Source organism: Schistocerca serialis, chromosome 1 (assembly GCF_023864345.2).
Source record: "Schistocerca serialis cubense isolate TAMUIC-IGC-003099 chromosome 1, iqSchSeri2.2, whole genome shotgun sequence".
In the NCBI taxonomy this organism is placed as follows: domain Eukaryota; kingdom Metazoa; phylum Arthropoda; class Insecta; order Orthoptera; family Acrididae; genus Schistocerca; species Schistocerca serialis.
Genome location: NC_064638.1, coordinates 866,824,989 through 866,839,604, shown reverse-complemented (window position 1 = coordinate 866,839,604; position 14,616 = coordinate 866,824,989). Strand labels below are relative to the sequence as shown.

The 14,616-nt window shown below is 37.5% G+C and overlaps 1 protein-coding gene across 2 annotated transcripts in view; it reads left to right on the top strand.

The window, feature by feature from the left end:
* The window catches only part of LOC126485690 (argininosuccinate lyase), a 140,389-nt gene that overhangs the window by 67,158 nt on the left and 58,615 nt on the right, over nt 1–14,616 (top strand). For both annotated transcript variants that reach the window (XM_050108894.1, XM_050108893.1), the window contains exon 4: nt 13,158–13,244. In XM_050108894.1, the coding sequence (XP_049964851.1) occupies nt 13,158–13,244 (87 nt within the window). The remainder of the gene's footprint in view (nt 1–13,157; nt 13,245–14,616) is intronic.

Below are 14,616 nucleotides of genomic sequence, written 5' to 3'. Positions count from 1 at the left end.
AATGATTCAAGTCATTTTGATTAATATCAAAGATGCTGCCTCTGGAGCATAACAGTTACTGGTTCCATGGGTGTCAGGCTATAAATCTGTGATGCATGATAAGTCCTAGAAATGTTCTGACAGTTAATATTGGATTTGTGTATACTGATGTTTTTTATGAGTAAAAATAAATTACACCATGAAATAGATTCTTCTTGAAAGGGCAAGTCCCTCAATAATTGGCTGATTGTGCTGACTGTCATGTGACAGGAAGACAATGTACTGCAGTTATCTATAATGAAGTAAGTTCTAAGAGAAGCTGCGCAGTATTGGTACAGATTATGACAAGATTTTAAAGTGGTGCAAGGATTTCCAGCTTCCTTTAAATATCCAAACATGTAAAATGGAAAAAGTTGTATCCTACAACCTAAATATAAATGAGCCACAATTTTAATTGTGTGGGTTCCTGTAGTCATGTCCTAGTTCATGAACCACGGGCAACGTATGAGTGGCCAAGTAAGTGGTCCCGACAGTCGGGATACCAGTTACTTTGGAATAAGGCTGGGCATCTCGGACATATTCTGAGTCGTGGTCACCTTTGTGCTCATACGGCAAAGACTACCAAATCCACCGGTTAGTCCCTCAGCCGTTAAGGGTAAAACCCAATGGGACTCGGGGCAAGTAAGGCTAGAAACCTGCTTCCCTGGTACTTTAAATATGATGCTGGCAACAATCAGAGCAAAATGCCTCGGACCTTTTGAGGTGACGGAGTCCCACCTCTAACTGGCAAACCAGGGACTCCTAAGACACGACTTGGCAAACAAATGGTAATGAGATGGGGAGCTATTAATATCAATGGGGGCTACTCTTGGAAGAAGGTAGAGCTGGCAGAGGGTGCAAGTAAGATGGGGCTGGATGTTTTAGCTGTTAGTGACATTCGGGTAAGGGGTGAGAAAGAAGAAGAAGTGGGAGAATACAAGGTCTACTTGTCAGGAGTCAAAGCAGGAATAGCACAATGCGGTGTAGGGCTTTACATCAGGAAAGAAATGGAACCCAGCGTAGTTGCAATAAGGTGTGTAAACGAACGACTGATGTGGATAGATTTGACAGTGTCTAGCAAGAAAATTAGGATTGTGTCAGTATATTCGCATTGTGAAGGGACTGATCAAGATAAGATGGATAGTTTTTATGAGGCACTCAGTGATGTAGTTGTTAGAGTAAAGGACAAGGACAGTGTTCTGCTCATGGGTGATTTTAACGCCAGGATTGGAAATCGAACAGAAGGGTATGAAAAGGTTAATTTGGAGAGGTTATGGAGGCCAACAGGAACGGGCAGCAACTCTTGGATTTCTGTGCCAGTATGGGCTTAGTAATCACAAACTCCTTTTTTTAAACATAAGAACATTCACCGGTATACTTGGGAAAGCAGGGGAACCAGATCTGTCATTGACTATATAATAACAGATCAGGAATTCAGGAAGGCTGTGAGGGACACACGTGTATTCAGGGGATTCTTTGATGACACTGATCATTATTTAATCTGCAGTGAAATTGGGATTGCAAGGCGGAAAGTGCAGGAGGTCAGATCCATATGTAGGAGGATAACAGTGGAGAAACTTCAGGATAAGGAAATCAGGCACAAGTACATAACAGCGATCTCAGAAAGGTACCAGTTAGTTGAATGTAGTCAATTACAGTCATTGGAAAAGGAATGGACAAGGTACAGGGACACAGTACTAGAAGTGGCTAAAGGATGTCTTGGAACAGTAGTGTGTAAAAGTAGGAGGAAGCAAACAGCTTGGTGGAATGACACAGTCAAGGCAGCCTGTAAAAGGAAAAAGAAGGCGTATAAAAAATGGCTACATACTAGAACTCAGGTAGACAGAGAAAGTTATGTTGAAGAAAGAAACAAAGCCAACCGAGAAGAAATCTTGGGAAGACTTTGGAAACAGGTTGGAGACATTGGGTCAAGCTGCTGGAAAACCATTCTGGAGTGTAATTAGCAGTCTTCGAAAGGGAGGTAAGAAGGAAATGACAAGTATTTTGGACAGGTCAGGAAAACTGCTGGTGAATCCTGTGGATGCCTTGGGCAGATGGAGGGAATATTTTGAAGAGTTGCTCAATGTAGGTGAAAATACGATCAGTAATGTTTCAGATTTCGAGGTAGGATGGGATAGGAATGATGATGGAAATAGGATCACGTTTGAGGAAGTGGAGAAAATGGTCAATAGATTGCAGTGCAATAAAGCAGCTGGGGTGGATGAAATTAAGTCGGAACTCATCAAGTACAGTGGAATGTCAGGTCTTAAATGGCTACACAGGATAATTGAAATGGCCTGGGAGTCGGGACAGGTTCCATCAGACTGGACAAAAGCAGTAATCACACCAATCTTTAAACATGGAAACAGAAAAGATTGTAACAACTACAGAGGTATCTCTTTAATCAGCGTTGTGGGTAAAATCTTCTCAGGTATTGTTGAAAAGAAAGTGCGAGTATTAGTTGAGGAGCAATTGGATGAAAATCAGTGTGGGTTTAGGCCTCTTAGAGGTTGTCAGGACCAGATCTTTAGCTTACGACAAATAATGGAGAAGTGTTATGAGTGGAACAGGGAATTGTATCTATGCTTTATAGATCTAGAAAAGGCATATGACCGGGTTCCTAGGAGGAAGCTATTGTCTGTTCTACGAGATTATGGAATAGGAGGCAAACTTTTGCAAGCAATTAAAGGTCTTTACATGGATAGTCAGGCAGCAGTTAGAGTTGACGGTAAACTGAGTTCATGGTTCAGAGTAGTTTCAGGGGTAAGACAAGACTGCAACCTGTCTCCACTGTTGTTCATATTATTTATGGATCATATGTTGAAAACAATAGACTGGCTGGGTGAGATTAAGATATGTGAACACAAAATAAGCAGTCTTGCATATGCGGATGACTTAGTTGTGATGGCAGATTCGATTGAAAGTTTGCAGAGTAATATTTCAGAGCTAGATCAGAAATGTAAGGACTATGGTATGAAGATTAGCATCTCCAAAACGAAAGAAGAAATATAAACGGATTGAGTGCCAAATAGGAGGAACAAAGTTAGAACAGGTGAACGGTTTCAAGTACTTAGGATGCATATTCTCACAGGATGGCAACATAGTGAAAGAACTGGAAGCGAGGTGTAGCAAGGCTAATGCAGTGAGCGCTCAGCTACGATCTGCTCTCTTCTGCAAGAAGGAAGTCAGTACCAAGACTAAGTTATCTGTGCGCCGTTCAATCTTTCGACCAACTTTGTTGTATGGGAGCGAAAGCTGGGTGGATTCAGGTTACCTTATCAATAAGGTTGAGGTTACGGATATGAAAGTAGCTAGGATGATTGCAGGTACTAGTAGATGGGAACAATGGCAGGAGGGTGTCCACAATGAGGAAATCAAAGAAAAACTGGGAACGAACTCTATAGATGTAGCAGTGAGGGCGAACAGGCTTAGATGGTGGGGTCATGTTACACGCATGGGAGAAGCAAGGTTACCCAAGAGACTCATGGGTTCAGCAATAGAGGGTAGGAGGAGTCGGGGCAGACCAAGGAGAAGGTACCTGGATTCGGTTAAGAATGATTTTGAAGTAATAGGTTTAACATCAGAAGAGGCACCAATGTTAGCACTGAATAGGGGATCATGGAGGAATTTTATAAGGGAGGCTATGCTCCAGACTGAACGCTGAAAGGTATAATCAGTCTAAAATGATGATGATGAGCTAATACAAATACCTTGGTGTAACAATTTGTAGGAAAATGAAATAGAACAATCATGTAAACTCAACCATAATTAAAGTTGGTGATAGACTTTGTTCATTGCTAGGATACTAGGGAAATACAATTGGCACTTAAGTGAGATATCTTACGAAAATTCGTGCAACCCATCCTAAAATATGTGGCACCTGTAAGGGGAATCACTAACACAGTTTACTGAATAGATACAAGGAATGGCAGTATGACTGTTGCAGGTTTGTTTGACCCATGGCAGAACATCATGGAGATGCTGAAAAACTGAACTGGCAGACACTTTTAGACAGATGTAAACTATTCTGTGAAAGCCTACTTACAAAGCTCCAAGAACCAGTTTTAAGTAGTAACCTAGGAGTATACCACATCCTCCTAAGTATCATTCCTGCAGGGATCACAAAGACAAAATTAGACTAATTACAGCATGTGCAAGACCATTTAACCAGTCTTTTTTCCCATGACCTATATGTGATTGGAACCAGAAGATACCTTAATTTCATGTTGGTTCACAGAGTGTAAGTGTAGATATAGATAAAGAGAAGGGCATATGATCAATCAAATCTTGTCTAGAAAAGTACTATGTTGTTCAAAGCAATCTTCAGACTTGAGATAGCTTTTGTTTTAATGAAGATTTTCTGCTTGTCATTTACTAATTGACTTTTAATTCAATATTTCTTCAATATTTTTAATGTTTAACATTTATACATGCTCCTACAAATTAAGTTTTTGGTTGGAACTCTATTTTCTAGTACAACAACATTACAAATAATGCTATTTCAGCACTTTGAGGTGTACAAAAGCAGAAGGATAGTAACCAAAGCAGTATATGCTGCTGTCTACATTACATGTATTGATATTGCAGCAGTAGCAGAACATTAATTAATATATACTAACACAGATGACAGTGTATTCTAGACTGGTAAACTAAATTAGTCTGCGGGTGGGCATTTTAGCATTGAGTAATTTAAAAGTTGTGCAGAAAGTTTGTTTACACCAATAAGTTTCTGCACCTTATGGACCGAGTGTAGAATTTTTACCTCTAAAATGTATCTTTTTCCATATCAAGTACACTGAAATTTGCAGCATTTTGTGTGAAAGCCTCTGAAGTGACTTTATGTTCATTTTAGCTGATAGATACTGCAGAACAAAACATCACATTTAGTGCAATACCAATTTACATTTAAAAATAACCTACATTTTCATTATCCAGTCCTGGTCATCAACAGAATTTGCCTCAAAAAGACAGATTCACAAACCATAATTGCTATTGTTTGAGTTGATAACATTCAAAACACTACTGAAATAATAGTTATAGAACTTAATGCATTGGTAGTGCAGTTCTCTAAATTTAAAAAAAAATTAAAATTGTAGGTGACATTAACAAAGATATAAGGAAAACACTACAGCTCAAAATAACCTTGTATTTTGCTATTTAGAGGCATTAAAACAGACATTTTAAAAGAGGCACCAACTTGCCAGGAACTAGTGAATGTGTTAAAATACTATTACACAGAAAACATGAACCACACACTTACAAGAATAATACCTACAAATTCATCTGCTACTGAATGATTTTTTGTGTGTGTGTTAAACCAACATATCATCATTGTGCACATTAAACAATATTTTTATCTAATAATAACTGTTTCATATTGAATATGGCTGTGCCAAACACACATAAGCAAGCAGAAACATTACAAAATGTATGCAAACAAGCATCAGTGGGCAACAAAAATAGTGTAGCAACTTTCACAGACTTGGTACAAAATGCTGACTGGAGTGCTTGTGGTGTTGACAGTAAGGCAGATACATCGATGGGTCTCTGTGATAGTGTTAAGATGTAGCTTTTCCAATCTGGTTTACACCTATGCAGCACCAATGCAAAAAATATAGTAACAAATGTTCAACTTTAGGAATATAAATCGTCAAAAAAATAACAAAACAAAAAAACTGTTTGTAGAACTACAGTTGATATGTTATTTTATGCCTGTTTCAGACTAAATCAAGAAATTGTCTGTAAGGTTATTTGTGAATTGAAGAAAGTACACAAAAAGCAATTTATAACCATTTCAAGGAATAAATATAAAGCCATTTGGGAAATTACCAATGAGACAAATGGGAAGAAAAGCAAGAGTCATTCACCAAGTTACATTAAGAATGGAGATTGTGTTATCTCTGACCCAAAATAAATATGTGAAATATTTAATAACCACATTATAAACATCAATAAAAAATTTTTTTCTGTAACTGGTGGTCCTGTGGCCTCTCTCTGATCATACCTAAAGTTATGTATTAAAAAACTGTTTCTTGAACCAGTCACACTAGGTGAAATCTGCAGTACTATAATGGAGAAATCAAACATATACTCAAGCAGCTGTGGTGATGTATCCAGTTACCTTCTCATACAAATACTGCCATTATTTGTTTTACCTCCTAACGGATATAGTAAACTGCTCCTTGCTGTTGAGCCAGTCCTTAAAGGTTTTCAAGATCACACAAGTGATTCCTATAGTTAAAAAATGTGAAATGAGTGATGTAATAACTGCAGACTCATTTCAATTCCATCAAGCATTCTAAGGTTCTTGAGAAAGCAGTATATGACCATATTATTACGTTCCTGGAAAGCAACAGTCTATTGAGCCCTGACCAATTTGCCTTTCTAAAAGGGAGATCAATAAATGGTACCCTGTATTCATTTTGTTCTCAGTGACAAACCATATAATAGCAGTATTCTTTCACCTCACAAAGGCCTGCAGTCTCATCAACCATGAATTACTTATGGAGAAATTATTGGAGTATAGAGTTAGGTAAAAATGAAATAGTCTGGATAATATCTCTCAGACATAGTACAAAGAGTTTTAATCAACAGATCATATCTCTCTGAAATAGTGCAAATAACTGTAATCACTTCAAGAAGTGTTTGGAGCATACAGTCATAGGAGCAAGTCATAAAACCAAGGATTCCATAAGGTTCCACACTTAGTCCACTTTTGTTTGTTATATTTGTCAGTGATCTGCCCCAAAACATTCAGGCAGGTCTACCAGTAATTTTTTCTGTTACACCGGTATAACCTAATGTGTTCAAATCAATGTGCTAATGAAATCCATAACATAATCACTAAATACAAACTCCAAACTGGCAACTGGTTAAACAAAAATAAACTGTTAATGAAGAAACACCACCATCACTCTGCAACAGAGTATAAAACTGCTGTCTGAAGTGTAAATAGGCAAGCCTAGTTAATATGGAATATTTTTGTTTCTGGTCTTACTGTTATGAATTTCTCAGTTCACCTCAAGACCACTTTTGATATTAATCACTAACATTATGAGGGAGCACATATATTGGCATGTAAGTCTAAGAATCCCAAGATACCTGAAGAGGCTTCTGGCAGATGTTTGGTTATCAACATCATATAATATTTCTACAGCATACTTCTGTGGTATAAATGTTTTTTGACCCTAGCTGCATATTTCCAGAAGATTATGCATAGGACAGTACTGAGTGAAAGTGATCACAGGGGGAGAGAGATTTTGAAAAATAAAGTACACTCAATTTGACACACACTGAAAGAGTTTCCAGTGAGGTTCTAGGGGCGAAGTTCCTAGGCATTTAATGGATAATGAAGTGAGGTAGTATCTTTGCTGATTAAATCATAACCAGAAGAATTGCTTGTTTTCAGGGACCTTGTGAATTTGATATATCTTTGACATTTGATTTGTAAAAAATTATTTCTGCAGGTTGAATATGTAACAAGTGTCTAAGTAATTCTAACAGATATGCTTCCAGTTGACTTTTTTTTCTCCCTGTGGTTTCAGCTACTGGTGGGAAGAACATAGTGGCTACTGATTTGAATTTAACATAATCCCACTGCTGCTGTCATCAGGGAGCTGAATGAAATTTGCCTTATCATTTTTATTTCCTCTTCCCCATGAACCATGGACCTTGCCGTTGGTGGGGAGGCTTGCGTGCCTCAATGATACAGATAGCCATACCATAGGTGCAACCACAACGGAGGGGTATCTGTTGAGAGGCCAGACAAACGTATGGTTCCTGAAGAGGGGCAGCAGCCTTTTCAGTAGTTGCAGGAGCAACAGTCTGGATGATTGACTGATCTGGCCTTGTAACATTAACCAAAATGGCCTTGCTGTTCTGGTACTGCGAACGGCTGAAAGCAAGGGGAAACTATATATACTATATTTTTCCCGAGGGCATGCAGCTTTACTGTATGATTAAATGATAATGACGCTTTGTTTGCTTTTTGTACCTCTTTATTTACACAGGACCAGTTTGGTAGGTTATGACAATGTGCCACTGAAAAAAGATCACATTTGTGTTTCTGAACTCAAGCAATTTTTGCTTAAGAGAAATTGTGAGCTCCTTTGTATTGTTCGTTGCTATTTCATATGTTCCAGTGAGGAAAACAGAGAAGCCATTTGTGCTCAATTCCAATACTTTTTCATGGCTTACTGCAGTCACAGCTTGGAAACTGGCACATGGTTTCACAATGACAATGATTTTGTCAGTACATCTATTACCTAATTCGGTGGCTATTCCTCATCCTCGTAAATAGACCAATTTTAACTGCACTTGTTAAGGGAAGTTCTCATGTTTCAAAAATACTATTGTGGACTGCTGTGCCTTCTTTTGAACTAGTACCCTTGATTGTTTTTTCTATGAGAGACATCGATGTCCCAATTTGTTTGCTTGAGTTGGGCAGATTTTTACTGTTCAATCACTTTTTATTCATTTTCTTTCCACAGTGTAATACTTTGTTGTTTTAGTCCTATCTCTTTTGCACAGTCCAGTTTATCTCCATGTGGTTCACTGTTAACTTCTTCATTACAGTCCTCATCTTCACCCATATCCTTATTTTGTAAATGAATCCAGAAATAAATTTAATAATTAGCATTAGATTGTGCAATTAATAACATGAATTTTAAGTATGCCAAGTATTTCATAATTTCAAATATTTCTAAAAGAAGAGTAATTTTAACAGTACATACAGAGTTAGTACAAATTGATTTTAACAAAATTTCTTTTTATACATTTTAGCCTGAAATATAATACATCGTATACAAAATGATATGAAATTCATTTAGCTAAACAGCTGAGAAAATGTCCACCTATACAAGATTCAAAAATATTCCTGGTATGAACTATTTCTATAAAAAAAGGTAATGTTAGAGGAGGGTGTCCCATTAAAACTGCCAGATCTCTCGCAGCATTGTCAGTCTCATTACTTTTCTTGCACACCTTGTACATGAAGATGTATAATAGGACAGATAGTGTTTTTATTTATATATAATTGTGTAGTTATGTAATTAGATATACGAAAATATGACATATGTAATGAGTTATGCAAAATGTAAGTTTTCTAATGTAAAACATCAATTTGTAAATGCCTTAAAATCTGCAGGTATTTAATTTAAAAGTACGTGTGCATGTATAACTTCAATGGACAGAGCCAATTGCATGGTAAACATGCTGAAAGGCCAATAAATGAACATTTAAACCAAACATTTATTGTTGCCATTTCGCCAATCTGGGCTGATAAACCTTTTATTACAGGGCTCATATTTATTTCATGAAAGACTGTTGGATTTAGAAACAGATGATCACTTGCTGCTGTCCTGTGTCCTCCTATTCTTGCAGAGGATATTACTGTGGGGAACAAACCAAAGCTAGACATCAGGACCTTTAGGTGATCTTGACCACTACTATGTCACGATGAAATCAATATTGAACTCCCTACATGCAATGACTTCCCAGTTATTTCTACTATTTCTACAACAATATGTAAATGACAGATTGCTACTCACCACATAAAGGAGGTGTTGAGTCAACATCTCCTGTATGTGATGAGTAGCAATTAATCCTTTCCATACTGTTATTTTCCATTATTTTAACTGTTGTTAGTCCCTTTTTAACTGCTTACAATGACTGTTAAAGCATCTACCATTGGGTGCATGTATACTGTTATAGGTACTGTCTTGTATGTTTGCAAGTCTATTATTGAAGTACAGCACTTAGAGAGATTTTCAGTGTAGTACTCCTTGACCTATATAGCCTGGGACTTTATTTCAATTTTTGTACACACACACACACACACACACACACACACACACACACACACATTGTTTATATCATCTAAACAATATTATGCTTACAATAATTGTCTACATCTAAATCTATCTATTTATGTTACTTTGAAATGATGTTCTGTTATGCATAGACAAAGTGATATTGCAGAGATTTAATGGACAGTGCACCTGTCACATTGAATGCTTATAGAAATTATTTGTGCAAGACATTTAGATGTAGGTCATCCAACATGTTCCAGAATGAGATATTCACTCTGCAGCGGAGTGTACGCTGATAAGAAACTTCCTGGCAGATTAAAACTGTGTGCCCGACTGAGACTCGAACTCGGGAGTTTTGCCTTTCGTGGGCAAGTGCTCTACCATCTGAGCTACCAAAGCACGACTCACGCCCGGTACTCACAGCTTTACTTCTGCCATTACCTTGTCTCCTACCTTCCAAACTTTACAGAAGCTCTCCTGCGAACCTTGCAGAACTAGCACTCCAGAAAGAAAGGATATTGCGGAGACATGGCTTAGCCACAGCCTGGGGGATGTTTCCAGAATGAGATATTCACTCTGCAGCGGAGTGTGCGCTGATAAGAAACTTCCTGGCAGATTAAAACTGTGTGCCCGACCGAGACTCGAACTCGGGACCTTTGCCTTTTGCGGGCAAGTGCTCTACCATCTGAGCTACCGAAGCACGACTCACGCCCGGTACTCACAGCTTTACTTCTGCCAGTACCTCGTCTCCTACCTTCCAAACTTTACAGAAGCTCTCCTGCGAACCTTGCAGAACTAGCACTCCTGAAAGAAACGTACACAAACCAATAACGTATTCTACAAATGCAGTAGCATCATAACACGCAAAACCCACCCACCATCCTCACTCCTACACACAGTAGACCTCCCAACAGACAATTGTATAATATATAAACTAATATTAATCACCCTGAGAAGGAGACCTCACTTACCGTGAGGCCATTTCATAGGATGGCCTTCGGCTGTGTGTCTGAGCAGGACTTTGAGGTTTTTATTCTATTGAGGTTACAACATCTTAACCTAAAAATGAACAATACGTCAACTTCTTTTAATTCATTAAAAAAAAAAAAAAATCCTCACGAGCGGTATGGCGCGACCAATAACCACCACAATCAAACTTTAAAGATAAGAATATTTTATAAAGGACAACTCTAATACACAACAAAACCAAAAAATTAGAGAAGAAAAACAAATAGACAACCCACCCACCTCCCCAGGGGACGTAACCCCTGCAACCCACAGTACAGATACCAATAAACGACTGAAAACGAACTATTCTGCAACACGGGTCTCGTAATACTAGGACCCGTGTTGTGTTGCATCCTCGACTGCTGCTGGACGAGTGACTGTAAGCGGCGAGCAGCACGCAGAAAGTCTTTATCAGTGCTCATTAAAAGCCGGAAGTTAATTTTGATTTAAAAAAATGATAAAAGCGCTAAATCCCATAAGAATAACACAGACCGGAAGTGAATTATTCTGCAACACTGGTCAAGTAAATATAAGGGACGCTGAAAATTTCTAAGTCCAAAGCTCAGATGGTAGAGCACTTGCCCGCGAAAGGCAAAGGTCCCGAGTTCGAGTCTCGGTCGGGCACACAGTTTTAATCTGCCAGGAAGTATCCAACATGTTGTCCAACCATGTGAGACATGGTGCATCAGTCACATCCCTATGTGATCATCTTATGCTGTTGAGCAACTCCTGAAGTTGATCAACCAAAACTATTGCTTGTGAAAGAAATCTCAGTTAGATTAGATATAAACAGAATGCTAGTTGTGACTAACACAAAAAAGGAGGACTGATTTAAAGTAAAGGTTTGGTTTCATACACTGGATGATGATAAAACAGTTGCTGAATATTGATGTATTTTCCCAGTTGATATGGCTATTGCATATGGCAGAGAAATATTCCTGAGTGTTATCAAAATAGGTTGCAGTAATAATACACATAAAGTGTCTCTCATTAACAAATGATGCTCTCCACACTGAAACAAATTTATAAGGCTGCTCATTATTCTGAATAAGCCTCATAAAAGTGATGAAGATAAGCAAAACTGCACAATGTTACAAACCTGTAAAAGCTACAATTAAAGCTGCTAAATGCATAGAAAAAGGTACGTATTTTTTCAAATTTTGAAACAAATGGCAAGATACTCTGTAATGTTACTCAAAGGGAAATGAATAACTTCAGTTAAGAAAACAGTGTCCAGTTCACCAACTTTCAAGCAAATCCATCTTCAGTGCTGTTAGGCATACAGACATGTAACAATGTAAACATACATACTTGCACAGCCATTTGTAAATAAGTGACTACATTTCACCAGCACTGCAGCTCGAATGAGGTGAGAGATTTCGTCAGATGGAGTGGATTATGTGTGTAAGGAGGCAGTGAGTAGGAGTAAGTGTTTAGAAAGGTTGGCTGGGTGCTGGGAGGAACATATAACAGGTGCAAGGCACAGGAATGTGACATTGGTTAACTTATGCTGTCCACAGGCAAGGATAGTTGTATACAGTACACAGTGATGAGGAGGACTGGATAGGGAGGTTTGGCAATTAAAGAGAAAGGATAAGACTGTGGAGACAAGGGTGTGAGTGTGGAATGAGTGAATTTAGGGTCATGAGGCATTGTGGATGTGGGTGTGGGGCAGAGGCTAGCAGAGCCTGGCCAGGAGGATAATAGGTTTGAGGATTGTGTTGTAAGGACAAAAGTGAAATGGAAAACACAAGGAAAAATTTCAATAGGCAATAAGAATGATAAAACCATATCTGAAACATTACTCAGCAACAAAGAACAGATGACACAAAGAATAGGATGGAAGGAAGCCATCTGGTGATCTAAGCTTGGTAAGGAAAGTCTTTGGTAGAGTATAAATAAATAATAAGGTAACTCTGTCATCAATGTTGAACCTAGTTTCCAACACTGTACATTCACTTTATTTGCTACATAAAATAGTTAAAAGAACTTACTATAATATTTGCAAATAATTTATATTCATCTGCTATAACATGGTTCATTACAAAATACAGTATTTGTACTTTCACAGCCTATCCCAACATTTGTGACAAAGAAATGTTTGAATTTGGTATTATATCTCATTCACATCTCCTTCCTCTGTTCCTCTTTCATCTGCAATCATCTGTATTTTTGTCAAAGGAATGTGAGTATGTAAGTCATAGCCTTTTATGTGATTTAGCTCACTTAATTGTGAAAAAGTAAATCAAGTATTTGAAGTGTAATGGAAAATTATTACAATTTTTAAAATGAAGAATATCAATAAAATACAATTTATTACAGGGAAGCATGGCATATGCAGAAGCATTAAAACATGCAGGGTTAATATCTGCTGATGAAGAAGTCCAGATTAAAAAAGGACTGCAAGAGGTAACCAATTAATTTACTATTACCATTTAGTCAGGCATAAAATAATTATCATTTAAACTTGCTTTATTCTGTTTTTATTCTTTTTATCTCAGTTTAGAGATTTTAGTGAGTAGGTGCAAATATTTGTACATTAGCCTGGAATTAATTTCAGCTGTAACTATATTTGTTTCCTTGTCACATCATCCTGTACATAATTTATGTTAACTACTAAAATTTTCATATTTTTCTCCTAGTGCACTGTTTAACATAGTGTTAAATACTTACCAGTACCATTTTAAATTGTTATATTGTTTCAGGTGATTAAAATATGAAGCAGTATATTATTGTGGTGATTGTTTCTGAGAGATTATCGTTTTGTTTATTTATTTTTAAATTAGGCACATAACGTTTTTTAATTTGTAAGTATGTTGAAATTAACTTTTGTTTCATTATTATTATTATTATTATTATTGTTCATCATCATCATCATTACAGAGCTAAAACTTCTACTGACTGAAGGTATCAGATTAAAAAATGGTGTAGACATGCACCCCTTCCTTTGAGACACTTACTATGTGTCTATGAAAATGTGATTTAGTACTGAGGTGCCATTTGAAAACTATCTTTTATACTCAAACTGTTTTATCAAAATATTTCTGTTCCCTGTGATTTAAGAGAAGTTTGGAAACATGTGGTGATTTCTTTCATAACGATGCAGTGGTTCACAGATTCAGAATTTTTAATGGGATGTATGGAGGTATTTAGTGGATAACTCAGAGTTTTTTTGTTGATTCCTATTAAATATTAATAGCCCTCAGCAAAGTTATGTATGGATATCTGCTACCTTCACACAAAACAAATAAGACTGATTCCATTACTAAAGCTGTGGTTACACCTGTGTGTCTAGTGCCTGGTCACAATGTCACTGTTCTTGCCCTTACACAAGTAGAGGCACACGTGTAGGTGTAGGTATTTGGGTGTGAATGATTCCACTGATACCTGTGTTCACACTGGATGCCACTACTTCCATGTGGGGAAAGCTACAGCTGCAAGGCAACTAGTTGCAAGGTGTAAATGAACCTTAAGGAAGTATCTGTGTGGCCTATTAGTGCATGCCTCTTTTCTGCCCTTAGACTCGGCCATTGCATTGTGATCAGATTCATCAAATTCCATCAACTCAAGGATGGTGAATTTGCAGTCTGCTACAGACGTATTCTTGAGCTCTGTCATAAAAATGTTTGTAGGAGATTTGACACATCAGAAACAAGATTGGCCCTACAAATTTGTGCATTTACCAAGTATGCTGTATTAATAGTGGTTTCTTTCAAAGTTGGGCATGTTTGAGACTGCACATATTTGGTTTTATTCTTTCCACCCCTCAGGAAATTTCTGT